Source organism: Stegostoma tigrinum, chromosome 3 (assembly GCF_030684315.1).
Source record: "Stegostoma tigrinum isolate sSteTig4 chromosome 3, sSteTig4.hap1, whole genome shotgun sequence".
In the NCBI taxonomy this organism is placed as follows: domain Eukaryota; kingdom Metazoa; phylum Chordata; class Chondrichthyes; order Orectolobiformes; family Stegostomatidae; genus Stegostoma; species Stegostoma tigrinum.
In genome coordinates, this window is record NC_081356.1 from 88,971,993 (window position 1) to 88,987,200 (window position 15,208).

Sequence of the window (15,208 nt, forward strand, 5' to 3'; positions counted from 1 at the left end):
AGCTGCAACACAAAGGGAATAGGGGTAGTTGTGCACAAAACACAAAAGCTTGCACACAGGTGCTACAGGTGTTTAGGAAGGCTATTGGAATGTTGGCCCTTATTTCAAGGGGTTTAGAGTAAGTGAGTAGGGAAGCCTTACTGCAACTGTACCGGTGTTGGTTTGAATGCATCTAAAATACTGAGAGTTGCTTTGGTCCCCTTGTTTAATGAAAAATATTGTTTCATTGGAGACAGCTCAAAGAAGGTTTGCAAGAGTGATCCCTGGTATGGAAGTACTATCTTATAAACAATGGCAAAACAATTTGGGACTCCTACCCACTGGAGTTCAGAAGAATGAAGTCTCAATTAAACATAAAGGTGCTTGACAGGGTAAATGCTGAGAAGATGTTTCCTCTCATGGAACAGTTTTGGACCAGAGGGTATTGTCTCAGAATATAATGAGTGCCAATTTAAGACTGAGATGGGGGGGATCTTTTTCTCTCAGAGGGATCTTCTTCTGTCTTCTCCCTGCCAAAGAGAGCTGTGGGGCCCGAGTCCTTCGGTATATTTAAGACTGAAATAGATAGATAATTGGACAGTGGGGAATCAAGGGTTATGGGGCAAAGGCAGGAAAGTGGATTTGAGGACTGTCAGATTAGCCATGATCCTATTGGATGGTGGATCAAGCTACTCCTACTCTTGTTTCTATTTCATGTGTTTTAATGGTCTGTTCTCTGCTTCTTGGTATCGAGCAGCCAGTCTTCTATTCATGCCAATATGCAACTCCTTATGCCATGAGCATTTATTTTCCACAGTAACTTTTGTTTTGGAACCTTATCACATGCATTCTGGAAATCTAAGCACTGTACCTCCACAGTTCCCCTTTCTTCATTGCACAATACACCTCAAAGAATTTCAATAGATTGTTTGAGCATGATTTCTCTGTCATTAATCTATTTTGACTCTCCCTCATTATCTTGAACTTATCTCCATGCTTTGCTATAACTTCTTCAATAATAGCTTCCAAATTTCCCCTAAAACAGATGTTAAGCTAATTGGCCTGTAATTTCCTGCTGGAAATTCTGTTTCTGCTTCCCTCCGCTTTTAAATAAAGAAGCTACGTTTGCTGTGTTCCAATCTAATGGCAACATCCATGATTCAAGAGAGTTTAGGAAAATGAAAACCAATGCATCAACTATCTCACTCATTTCTTTGGTCATTGATAAAGCAGCTGAAGATGGTTGGATCGAGAACACTACCCTGAGGAAATCTTATAGAGATGTCCTGGGGGCAAAGATGACTGACCTTAAATCACCAAAACCATCTTCATATGTGTCAGGTATGACTCCAACCAGTGGAGAGATTTGCCCTGATTCATATTGGCCCCATGTAAGGGTCCTTGATGCTACATTCAGTTAAACGTGGCCTTGTTATCAAGGGCTGTCATTCTCATCTTACATAGAACACGTTACTGGAATATTAATCAACCATCAGAGATGCCACTGCTTTTTCCTAAAGCAGAATGCTATGTAGTTGTGATAATGGGAATTGCAGATGCGGAAGAATCCAAGATAACAAAGTTGAAGCTGGATGAACACAGCAGGCCAAGCAGCATCTCAGGAGCACAAAAGCTGAAGTTTCGGGCCTAGACCCTTCATCAGAGAGGTGAAACACTTCATTAACACATTTACATCAGCCTCCCACAACAATCTGGATTCCAATGTAACCATTGCCAGTCACCTTTCCCACAGTTCAGGAAAGCAGCAAAATGGAGTTGGGAGCTGTCAATTTGAGGTGCAAAGTTCTTGTTATAGCACTGCATGTGGGCCAGAAGGTGCTGGTGTAATCCTTGGGCACCTCATGGAACTTTCAGTCTCTTTTCTTTCAATTACGGCATCTCTAGTCTCTGCCACCATCTCAGATACACATTCTGCCACCTCTCCCACAGCCCTGATTCTTATGGACCACTCCAAGGATCACCAGTTGCAGCTGCCATCTAATGTTTTTACTGTCTGCCCAGCAGCTGACCAGCCTTTCAACATGGCTGGCTATTGTGTGGAAAATGGAATTTATAAAAGTATAATGAGGGTCTGTTGCTAAAACTTGCAGGAGTTTTTTTTATCTCTGGCCTTGGTAGGTTCTTGTGTTGTTAATATTTTCATTAAGTATACCGCATGTGCATATAATAGTCATTGGGTTGTTGTTGTTGAGTCATTATAGTCCTATCAGACCATTGAGCTGCTCTCTCATGAGAGACATAACTGGTGGTGATTTAACTAGATGGGGCCACCATGCCTCAGGCAAGAGGAGAGGTTGAGAAGGAGAGTCCTTCATGGTAACCTCAGCCAGTGATGGGAATTAAATCCACACAGTTGGCATCACACTGCTTCGCAAACCAATTGTCCAGCTAACTGAGCTAAACTGACCCCTGGGCATCGGGTAGGCTGCCCATAATGCCAAATGATGGTCTAAATCACAGACTATTTTGGTGGTCAAGCCTCATTATTGAAAGTGAACTGCTAGTATAATTTGCACTACCGTTGGCAACTTTGGAAAATGAGATACCTGACATGGTTCTTACGATCCGCCCACAATGTTTAACTAATTTTCATGGCTCAACATCAGAGAACCCAAGTATGGAAAGGTGATAGGAAGTACTAACACAAGTTTCTAGCAAGAGGGAAGCCCTTTTCACACATTTTGGGAGCAGTATAGAGAAGGAATCATAAACAATAGTTGTGGAAGCAGGCCATATGGCCCAGCAAGTTCACACTGCCCTTGTGAAGAGCATCCCACCCACATCCACCCTGCTACCCTATCCCTGTAACCTTGCATTTCCCGTCCAACCTAGCCAGCACTTCCCTGGACACTATAGGCAATTTAGCATGGACCGTCCACTTAACTTGGACATCTTTGAACTGTGGGAGGAATCCGGAGCATCTGCAGGAAACCCATCTTGACACGGGAAGATTGTGCAAACTCTACACGTACAGTTGCCCAAAGGTGGAATCAAACCCAGGTCCCTGGTGCTGTGAGGCAGCAGTGCTAACCACTGAGCCATTGTGCCAGAAGGAAATACAGTTCTATTGCAATCAGGAAATGGCAGCAATCCTGCAAGAAATTTAATAATCCGACCAATTGCTGTGGTTCTGTAAAAGGAACATTGATGTACTGTGCCTTATAGAAATACACACTGCTGCTTCTGTGCATTTGCGAAGATAGCGGTTGTTGAAAATTGTGGATGAGCTGCCAGTCAAGTGAGTCACTTTATCCTTGATAGTGCCAAGCTTCTTGAGTTTCATTGGAACTGCATTCATCAAGGCAAGTGGAGATTATTCTGTCACTTTCCTGACTTATGCCTTGCAAATGGTTCAAAGTCTTTGAAAAGTCAAGAGGCATCTTATTCTCTGCTAAATTTCCAGGGACTGACTTGTTCTTGTAGAACAGTATTTTTATGGCTGATACATTTATGATTTTAATTAATGGTAACCCTCAGGATGTTGTTTCATGGGAATTTAGTAATGGCAGTCCCATTTAATGCTAGGAGACAGTCATCAGACTCCCTTCTTGGAGATGGCCATTACCTTGGCACCTGTGTGGGAAAGTATCATATAATTGTATATCATCTCCAAACCTAAATCTTGCCTAGATCTGGTAACATAGAGTCAGAGAGTCACACATAATGGAAACAGGCTATTTGGACTAACCTGTCCATGCCAACCAGGTTTCTGAAACTGAACTACTCCCATTTGCCTGCATTTGGCCCATATCCCTCTAAGCTTCCCCTGTCCATGTACCTGTCAAAATGTCTTTTAAATGTTGCAATTGTATCTATCTCTTCTGCTTTTTCTGGCAGTTTGTTCCAGATATACACCACCCCCTGTGTGAATAAGATGCCCCTCAGGTCCATTTTATATCTTTTCCCTCTCACCTTAAACCTGTGTCCTCTAATTTTGGACTCCCTTACCCTGGAAAAGACTTTATGTATGCCCTTCATGATTTTATAAATTGTGAGTCACCCCTTATGCTGTAGAGAAAGAAGCCCCAGCTTACCCTGTCTCTTATAATAACTCAAACGTTGCAACCTCAGCAAAAGCTTATAAATTTTTTTTTGCACACTTTCCAGTTTAATAGCATTCTCCCTTTAGCAGTGTGACCAGAATTGTATGCAGTACTCCAAATATGGCCTTACCAATGTCTTATACAATTGTAACATGACATCCCAACTCCTGATCTCAATGCTCTGACCAATAGTGACAAGCAAGCCGAATGCCTTTTCCACCACTCTATTTGGATGCCACTTTCAAGGAACAATGTACCTGATAAGTCTCACTGTGCAACAACATTCACCAGCGCCCTGCCATTAGCTGTGTAACTCCAGTCCTGGTTTGTTTTAGCAAAATGCAACACCTTGCATTTATCTGAATTAAACACCATCTGCCATTCCTCCACCCACTGACCCGGTTGATCAAAATCATATTGGACTCTTAAATAACTTTCTTCACAGCCCACTATACTACTAATTTTGATGTCAACAACAAACTTACTAACTAGGCTTCCTATATTCTCATCCAAATTACTCATATATAAATGATGAATCTTGCAACACACTGCTGGTCCCAGGCCTCCACTCTGACCAGGAGCCGTTTACCATCACCTTCTGTCCCCTACCTTCACGCTAATTTTGTATCCAATTAGCTATTTCTCCCTGGATCCTATGTGATCTAACTAATTGCCGTGCACAACCTTGTTAAAGGCCTTGCTAAAGTCCATGTAGACAATGTCTACTGCTCTGCTTTGATCTTCTTGACAATCACCTCAAAATACTCATCACGTGAGCTTTCATAGCTAAAAAGTTAGAATGAAACTGAACACTGACCCACCTGCACGTTCGGGTCCATATACTATTTATACAACCACTTCCCATTTTCCTGTTATTCTTCCGTTAGTACAAATATTAAGCATTATACAACTTCCCAATACTACAACCGGATAAACATCAGAACATTGTACAGGCTAATCTGGCATTAAACAGAATAACAAGATTTGTAAGGCAGTCAATTGTTAAGGTTAGCATGCCAATGGAAGAAGCTGATCTCATTCTCATTAACAGATGGAAGGCACTGTGGTGCATGAAGATAAAGGCTAAAGGGTGATTGGACGTCTTCCCCCATTACCCTGGACTGAACTCTCTCCTGTGCTCATTTTCCATTCTAACAGAGTTGTGATTAACATTGTCATTCATCTGCTACTGTCTGCTTTTTCCTCACTCCCCCACCCTATATTCCAATTCTGTCAGAATTTCCCACAATTCTACATTGGGAGAAGTGGTGACCTGTCCAGAGAATGCTGTGCCTCTGAATTTCATCCTTAGAATGTGCAAGGTCAGTAATTCACGTTCCCTAAACTCTTCAATGATGTCTTAGAGAGTTCTGCACTGTGTGAATAACCATCACCACTTCCAATGAAAGTATATTCCTCCTTAAATAATGGGTTTGGTTCAGTCTCACCAGTCTCTTGTACAGTTTAGCAAGACTTCCCTACTTTTATACTCCAACCCATTTTTGTCTTCTAAATTACTTGCTGTACCTTGTTGTTAACTTGTTATGATTCATGAATGAGGACACCTAACTACCTTTCTACCATTTAAGCAATATGCTGTTTTCAGTTCTGTCTGAAAAATTTGATAATCCGACAATATTGCACATTAAATGATCTCTATCACTTTGTGGACACATTGTACTTTCCTCACATTCCATCAGTTCCCTATCATCAGCAAGTTCATCATTCTCTTCATCCAAATCATGGAGTCAGAGTCATACAACATGGAAACAGACTCTTCGGTCCAACTTGTCATAGAGTCATGGAGTAATACAGCATGGAAACAGGCCCTTTGGCCCAAACTGGTCCCTGCTGACAATGCATCTGTGCCTACCAGACATTCCAATCTGACTTAATCCCTTTTGCCAGCATTTGGTCCATAACTCTCTGAACCCTTCCTGTTCATGTATATATCTGGATGCCTTTCAAATATTGTTATTCTACCCGCCTACACCACTTCATCTGCCAGCTCATTTCATGCACATACTGCCATCTGCACGAAAAATTTACCCCTCCGTCCTTTTTAAATTTTTCCCCTCTCATCTTAAACCTATGCGCTCTAGTTTTGGATTCGCCAATCCTAGGAAAATCTCTTAATGATACTCGTACAGGCTCTGTGCAGGCTCTAGGCTATACCATTTCCCACTTGGTCAGCCTGGGACAAAGCGACATTATTGGTATGGAAATAGTAGAGGTCAGCCTCCTTGCTCCACCATCACACTCTCGACTAATATCTAAGGTGCTGCTTGGGAAGGAGCCTACAGAAGTCACCAATCAAGGTCAGTAATATGAGACACAGCTTAGTTATGAGATAATTTAATAATTTAGCAAAGAAAGTGCTTACATGCCAAACAATTATTATTCCATAAACAAAAATGGAAATTGCTGGAAAAGCTCAGCAGGTCTGGCAGTATCTGTGGAGAGAAGTCAGATTTAATGTTCTGGGTTGAGTGACCCTTCCTCAGAACCCGATCTGAAATATTAACTCTGATTTCTCTCCACAGGTGCTCCCAGACCTGCTAAGCTTTTCCAGTAATTTCTATTTTTGTTTCTGATTCACAGCATCTGCATTTCTTTCAGTTTTTAATTACTATCCCAGTCCTGCACCTAATTAATGCAGGATTCCAGAAATACTTCAAGGTTAATCTTCAAATTAACATGGAGGGCAGTGATGAGTTTGAGAGTATCTTGGATAAAAGTAATTAATCCCAAAATTCCTTGTTAAAATTAGTGTTCAGACACTTGGCAGTTATAGAAGTTTTCTGAGACTCACGTTTGCACGTGATACATAGATGCTGAAAAGATCCAAATTCATCCACAGAATATTTAAAGATTAAAGTGTATGCCCGTGAGCTTGCATATTAGTGATTTTAAATGTTTTAACTAGAGCTTACGTCAGTGCTTAATAGTTAATCTGCATATTAAAGCATTCTCAGGGTTAACTTTCTTTGAACTAAGTGATTCAGTTTCACAGAATCCCAACAGTGTGGAAGCAGACTACTTAGCTTATCGAGTCCATACTGACCCTCCGAAAAACAACACACCCAGACTCAGCACCTCCCCCACCAACCGTATTCCCATAACTCTGCACTTCTCATGGCTAATTCACCTAATCTACAAAACCCTGGGGACAACGGCCAAATTATCTGCACATCTTTGGACTGTGGAAGGAAACCAAAGCACCCAAAGGAAACCCACACAGATGCGAGAAGAACTTGCAGACGGTTCCCCGAGGGTGGAAACAAAGCCGGGCCCCTGGTCTCGTGAGGCAGTGCTAACCACTGAGTCACTGTGCTGCTCTTAATTTATCAAGAGATAAAATGAGAACAGAACACATAAACCAAGCACTGCATATAGCTTTTAGTAAGTGGAGTTTGAAGTATAACAACATTGTATACTGAAGAAAAGAAGTCTTGTGTGTTCTAAGTATTCTGTTAAGCGCTGATCACCCTTCCTGTGTCATCTTCCTGTGCAGCGTGTGAACACCTCAGTCTCCCCAGTTTTAATAAGTGATTGTGAAGAAGATGTCTTTGAAGCTGCAAAACATCTTAGAAAAAGAGGACCATTTGGAACCTGAACAACAAATTGCACACAATGATGGTTCTGAGGTGCGTTTCTTAAAGTCAAATTTTTAGGTCAGCAATTTTTGCTTGACATTTTTTTAATGTTTATTCTTAGGATGAGAGAATCAACAATAAAGTCAGAGTTGTTTCTCATTCGTAAGTGCCCTTGAATCTCAGCAGCCCGTGCGGTGTAACTACACCCAAGGTACTGTTAGGAGGGAGTCAGAGGACTTTGATCAGCAACTCTGAAGCAACAGCGCCATTGTTCCATTCAGTATAGTGTGTGGTCTGGAGAGGAACTTAAAGGCAGTAGTTTTCTAAGGGCCTACTGCCCTTATCCTTGCCTGTAGGAGAAGTTATGGTTTTGAAAGGTGTTTTCAAAGGAGCCTTGGTGAGTTGCTACATTCTATCTTTTAGATGGTATACATTGCTGCTACTGTGTGCTGGTGTAGAGAGAGGAAATATTGAAGGTAAAAGACGGGGTTGTGATCAAAGGGGCTGCTTTGTCTTGGATGCTGTCTTCCTGTTTGTTGTTGGAGCCGCACTCATCCAGACAGATGAAGAATATTCCAATCCCTGACTTGTGCTTTGTAGAGAATGGACAGTGGATTGAATTAGGAGGTGAGGTATCTGCTGCAGAATTCTCAGCTCTTGTAGCCATGTGGCTAGTTCAGTTCAGTTTCTGTTCCATCACGGTCTTAGGTTGTTGATAGTGGAAGATCCAGTGATAGTATTGCCACTGAATCTCAAGTGGAGATGATTAGATTCGTCCCTATTGGCCAATGCCTGCCACTTCTGTGAAGCAAATTTTACTCAGCACTTATCATCGTAATCCTGAATGTTGTCCAGGTCTTGCTACATGTGGACATGCACTGCTTCAATACTCGGATGATATTGAATATTTATACAGTCAGAAGCAAACATACCCACTTCTGTCCTTCTGTTGGAGAGAAGGTTATCGGTATGAAAGTAAACTGAAGCAAATGAAAAATGTTGAAATTGTTGTCTGCTGCAAGTAATTTTGAAATAAAACATTGCATAAAAGTATTAAATTTCAATAGGAAACAAAATATTGCAAATGTAGGAAATTTGTTACAAAAGAGGATATAATTCATCTCAATGAGTTTTTAAAATTAATTAATGGAATGTGAACACCAATAGCTGAGTCAGTATTTTATTGGATAGTTCATCCTTAGTTGCCCTTTAGGTTTACATTTTGATTTTATTGTAATGTGTACTGAAGTACAGGAGTACAGTGATAAGTGTATAATGTCACCACACATGGCACCATCTTAGATACCAAGATACCTAGGTACAAAAAAAACTTAGGTACAAAGTTGTAAAAGAAGCAATATTTTAAAAAGTTAAGCAATACCTTCATTGAATAAGTGGAAAAATAAAGAAATAAGGTAATAGTTAATATTAAAGTCCTTTTTTATAAAAGCTAGAAAAATAAAGGAATAAAGTTAAAAATTCAATAGCCTTTGAGCTCTCCTGGAGACCTCAGCTGCCTGCTCTCGAAGTTGCCACCACAGATATCAGGGGAGCAGGTACAGCAGATAGTGAAGAAAGCTAATAGCACGCTGGCCTTCATAACAAGAGGAATTGAGTATAGGAGCAAAGAGGTCCTTCTGCAGCTGTTCAGGGCCCTGATGAGACTGGCCCTGGAGTATTGTGTGCAGTTTTGGTCTCCAAATTTGAGGAAGGACATTCTTGCTATTGAGGGAGTGCAGCGTAGGTTCACGAGGTTAATTCCCGGAATGGCGGGACTATCTATGTTGAAAGATTGTAGCGACTGGGTTTGAATACACTTGAGTTTAGATGGATGAGAGGGGATCTGATTGAGACATATAAGTTTATTAAGGGATTGGACACTCTGGAGGCAGGAAGCATGTTTCCGCTGATGGGTGAGTCCAGAACCAGAGGACACAGTTTAAAAATAAGGGGTAGGCCATTTAGAACAGAGTTGAGGAAAAACTTCTTCACCCAGAGAGTGGTGGATATATGGAATGCTCTGCCCCAGAAGGCAGTGGAGGCCAACTCTCTACATATTTTCAAGAAAGAGATGGATAGAGCTCTTAAAGATAGTGGAATCAAGGGTTATGGGGATAAGGCAGGAACAGGATACTGATTGTGGCTGATCAGCCATGATATAATGAATGGTGGTGCTGGCTCGAAGGGCCAAATGGCCTACTCCAGCACCTATTGTCTATTGTCTATTGTCACCGCTCGCTCTTCTTACAATGGGTTGGAATATCATCACTGCTGCTGCTGAAGTTGCCACCTCCCTCATCTCCTCCTGCTCCTGCTGAAACATGCCTGGGTAAGACCCATCTGAATGGGCTGGGCTGAGATGCTGCCATAAGCCACCGAGAGACAACCACGGTCTGGGCTGGGTCTGGCTGAGAGGACACCTGGCTGGATCCACGCTGAGGCAGGGAGTGAAGAAAAGAAGAAAATAAACACCAAGAGAGGAAAAGAAAGGGAAAAAAAAGAAAGAAAAGAGAAAGAAATGGAAGGTGTGGATGAGCTCTGGCTGAAGCATCCTACTCTGACCTACTCCACGGCCATCTCGACCTCTTCAGGATCACTGCTGAAACCTTGAAATTGGTGGAAGGTGGTGGAATGCTATCTTCTAGAACTGTTGAAATCTGTGTGGTTGAGGTCGACCAACAGTGCTGTTAGGTAGAGTGTTGCAGTGCTGCTGAAAATATAGAGATAAATTTCCAACAGTGGATGAAAAATGCCTTGGAAGGGAACTTGCAAATTCCCGTTATTGGCAGCCCTTGTCCTCTGGTTAGTAGTCATTGTGGTTTTGGAAGGCGCCTTGGTGAATTTCTGCAGTACATCTTGGGTAGGTGATATACTTTTCCTGTTTCTGAGAATTGGTAGTGGAGTGAGTGGATGCGATTTCAGTCAAGAAAGCTGCTTTATCCAGAATGGTGTCAAACTTCTGGAGTGTTGTCAGAGCTGCATTAATTCAGTCAAGTGAGAAATATTCAATCACACTCCTTATTTGTGGATTGTAGATGGTGGACAGGCTTTGGAGAGTATGGAATTGAGTTACTCACCACAGGAATGTTAGCCCCGGACTTGCACTTGTAGATGAGAGGTAATAAAGTGAATACAGGCATAGTTCCAGTTTCCAAAATATGTATCAACATTTTATTAGCAGTATGTGCCATCTGCAAGAAGTACAACACTAACTCTCCAGGTCACCTTTCACAGCTTCTTTCAAATCTGCAATGTCTACAATCTACATGGTCAAGGTGGCAGATACATGGGATCTCCACCACGAAGCTATTTAACGCCCTGACTTGGAATTACATCACCATCCTTTTACAGTCACTGTTGAGTCAGCATCCTTGAACTTCCTTCAGCATAACACTGCAGGAGTAACCTGAACCACATAGACTACACTAGCTCGAAAAAACATCTCACTACCACCTTCTCAAGGGCCATAAGGGATGGAAAATAAACGCTGGCCCAGCCAGCAATGCCCTCATATCATGAATATGTAAAATAATGCCAAAATTTAAAATCTTACTAAACAGGCTGTTGCATGGACCAATTCTATTTTAATCAGGCAAAAATGATAAAAAGTGAATCTTCTGCCTCAAGCTTCTGTCTTAGAATGCAGAAAATGAATTACAATCCTTTTAAATACAACATCAGTTCTTTCTACTTCAGTCGCCCCTACAAGATATGAGGAGTTAGAATGAGCCGTGTAACATCAGTTTCAACCACTGTTCATACTACTTAGGTTAAAAGTAGCGCATTAGAAGTGTGCACATAGCTTTAACTGGAACTGAGCCACCAGCTTTTTTAGAAAATAAAATCTGGGATTTGGTTTAATTTAACCGTAAGAGTCAGGTCAATAACAATTAGATTCTTGCATTGGGAGAGCTGATCAAAACGAACTTTCAGTTCAGACTAGCTCTAAACATGCTGGGCATGGAAATATTTTCACAAGATTCTCGGATTTGGTTACTTTGTCACAATAAGCACAAAATAGTAACTAAAAGGCATAAAATGGTGGAGAAACCCAACAGGTCTGGCAGCATCTGTATAAAGAGAAATTGTGTTAATGTTTTGGGCCCAATGCAACTCTTCTTACAGAATTTCCGAAGTAATGATCCTGAAGCAGCATCATAATGGACTCAAAGCGATAACACTATTTCTCTTTCCACACAGATGCTGCCAGTCCTGCTGAATTTATCTACCATTTTCTGTTCTCACTTCAGAATCCATTGTCTGATGCTTTTATTTGAAGCCAAAATAGTGATACTGAACAAAAATCAGAGGTCAGCAGGCATGTTTATGTTGGAACACCAATCTTTCACCTTTTGTTTAACTATTGCACTGTCTCTTGATTGGAGTTTCTTGTTTTCTTCTTGATGTTGATGCATACTTAATATTTCACACATTCTTATTTCATCCACATTTCCTGGTTTGGCACTGTGCCAAATTAAGTAAAACCTCTCTTTTGTCCGTCTGATTGTTCCATAATAATGATTTGCCATTCAATGATGGTACACATCTTTGTCATTCAGGCAGGGCTCCAGGTTTCTGCTTCTTTGACTCAATTAACTCATAAAACTTAAGACAGCACATTATTAGCATAAACAGAATAAGCTCTGCCACTTATCCATCAACAGAGATGACATCTTTAGACTGATGTGTGCTTATTTCCCAGTTGCTTGATCAGCATGTTTACAATCTTTGCTGGTTTAAAAGGCTAAGAGCCTTTTGGTTATCCACAACTTTTAAACAAAAAAGTGGGCTGAATTTGCCGCTTCTATTATTTTTTTGCTTCTGGACATGTCATAACTTCTAGCTGGCATTCAGCTGAACTTTCCAGTATATTTTGTGGTTATTTTATACAATTCAGTTTTATCCGATATTTTTAAAGGATATGGCAACTAAGTTCTAACAATACCATAACTATATAAACTCAGTCTTACATGTTACACAATCCTGAACCACACATTGGTTTATTTGTTTATACAAATGTAAATCATGAGCACAATGCTCAGTTCCATTCTTGCTGCAGTATTCATATACTTGTTAGTCAGTACTGGCTGCCTCAGACAGCACTGGCTCTAAATATTACATGATTTTAAAAAATTAAGTACTTTCCACAATCAACACAAGATTTCCAACCAAACACCCAAGCCTGTCCTATCTCCTCCTGATCTCAAATTACAATTTCCAGACCTATTGATCCTTGATCCCACTCTGATTTGAAACACGAATGCAAGTGCAGCATGCAATGAACAAGGCCGATGGCCTATTGGCCTTCACAGAGAGAATATTCAAATACAAGAGCAAGGATGACTTGCTACAGGAAAGACGATCTGGCTATTGAGGAACTGCAACAATGTTTTACCAAGCTGATTCCTTGGGATGTCAACTTTGATAAATGAAGAGAGACCGGACTGATTAAGGCTGTACTCATTGGAGTTTAAAAAGAATGGGCGAGGTTCTCATTGAAACTTATACAATTTTAGCAAGACTAGGCAGGGTAAACTTAGGAAAGTTGTTCCGCATGACTAGGGAATCACAGTCTTAGGATATGGATTTGCCATTTTGGACTGAGACAAGGAGAAATTTCTTCACCCAGAGAATGGTGAGCTTTCGGAATTCTCAGCCACAGACAGTAGTGGAGACTAAAATGTTGGATGTTTTCAAGAAGTTAGATATAGTTCTTAGGCCTAAAGGGATCAAAGAGTATGGAGAGGAAATTGAACTGAGTACTGAATTTGATCATCAGCCTTGATCATATTGAATGGCAGAGCAGGCTTGAAGATTGGAATAATCTAATCTTGCTCAATTTTTTACATTATTATGGAACAAGACTGTTATAGCTCTCCACAAGATCAGATTTGAAATCCTGAGGCCTTGGATTCCCCCATCGTAAACATCAATAACCCAAAATTGAAGAACATATGTGATGTTTTGTCTCATTACAATACCTGGTTCATGTGTTCTTATGTCCATTCAGAGTGCCTCGAACTCACCTTTTGTGCATGTGATTGGAGGAGGTCATAGTGCAACTGGATGCAGAAAGTTACGCTGCAAAGTAGCCTACGTATCGTAGAGCATTATTTTCTCAATTGGTAGACTCTTAATTTAAACCTCTGAACTGACTGACATGAGGGCCCCCACATTCTCATGGCAGGAATATTACAATCATCCTAATTTGCAATGGTGGATGCACTCTTTATAAAGTCTTTATTACATTTGATGATGCAATTGTTCTTGAAATTAGCTGGTATATTTTCCATCAAGGTACATATTGCAGTATTGTTAATGCCAAATATATTACAGGGCAAGTTTCTGGGGCCAAACTGTTTTAAGAAATCTGAGATACATGCAGAGATAATAAGAACTGCTGATGCTGGAGTCAGAGATAACACAGTGTGGAGCAGGAGGACCGCAGCAAGACAGGCAGCATCAGAGCAACAGAAAAGCTGACGTTCAGAAAAAAGAGATATATGCAATTACTTTAGTATGAACAAGCTTAGCAAAGATGAAGAAGTTGTACTCCATGACAAAATGTTTTGCAGGAAACGTGAAGATAATATCTGTGGTCAGAGAATAATCATAAATCTACACAACAAAGTGTGGAGCTGGATGAACATAGCAAGCCAAGCAGCATCTTAGGAGCACAAAAGCTGATGTTTTGGGCCTAGACCCTTCATCAGAAAAGGAGGATGGGGAGAGTGTTCTGAAATAAATAGGGAGAGAGGGGGAGGCGGATCAAAGATGGATAGAGGAGAAGTATAGGTGGGGAGATGGGGAGGGGTAGGTCAGTTCGGGGAGGACGGACAGATCAAGGGGGCGGGATGAGGTTAGGAGATAGGAAATGGAGGTGCGGCTTGAGGTGGGAGGAGGGTATAGGTGAGAGGAAGAACAGGCTAGGGAGGCGGGGACGAGCTGGGCTTGTTTTGGGATGCAGTGGGGGGAGGGGAGATTTTGAAGCTGTTGAAATCCACATTGAAATCCACATTCCGCAGGGTTCCCAAGCGGAATATGAGTTGCTGTTCCTGCAACCTTTGGGTGGCATCATTGTGGCACTGCAGGAGGCCCAGGATGGACATGTCATCTAAGGAATGTGAGGTGGAGTTGAAATGGTTCGCGACTGGGAAGTGCAGTTGTTTATTACAAACCGAACATAGGTGTTCTGCAAAGCGGTCCCCAAGCCTCCGCTTGGTTTCCCCAGTGTAGGGGTCTGATGAAGGGTCTAGACCCAAAACGTCAGCTTTTGTGCTCCTAAGATGCTGCTTGGCCTGCTGTGTTCATCCAGCTCCACACTTTGTTATCTCGGATTCTCCAGCATCTGCAGTTCTCATTATCTCAAACATTAATCTATATATTGGTCTTGTGTATTTACTGATGGCCTCTTTTGAGTTGCAAAATGTAATTTAGTAAGTGGATGATCTGCTAAATTACTAAGATGACAATATTTGTTTACAGGTTGCACAAATGGTAATAGCCTTATGTTAAATCTTGCGGCATTCTTGGACACCAAAGACAGAGGTAGTTTTAAGCCATTATGCG

At 41.3% G+C, this 15,208-nt stretch overlaps 1 protein-coding gene across 17 annotated transcripts in view; it reads left to right on the forward strand.

Annotated features, from left to right (window-relative positions):
- Positions 1-15,208, forward strand: part of LOC125450983 (multiple C2 and transmembrane domain-containing protein 1-like) — a 562,377-nt gene that overhangs the window by 152,751 nt on the left and 394,418 nt on the right. Inside the window, exons 1-2 of one of the 17 annotated variants that reach the window (XM_048527533.2) lie at positions 3,153-3,238; positions 7,558-7,690. The exons of 7 other annotated variants lie outside the window; for them this stretch is intronic. In XM_048527533.2, the coding sequence (XP_048383490.1) occupies positions 7,607-7,690 (84 nt within the window). In that variant the 5' untranslated portion in view covers positions 3,153-3,238; positions 7,558-7,606. 9 more of the 17 variants (XM_048527530.2, XM_048527532.2, XM_048527536.2 and 6 more) reach the window with 9 other exon arrangements.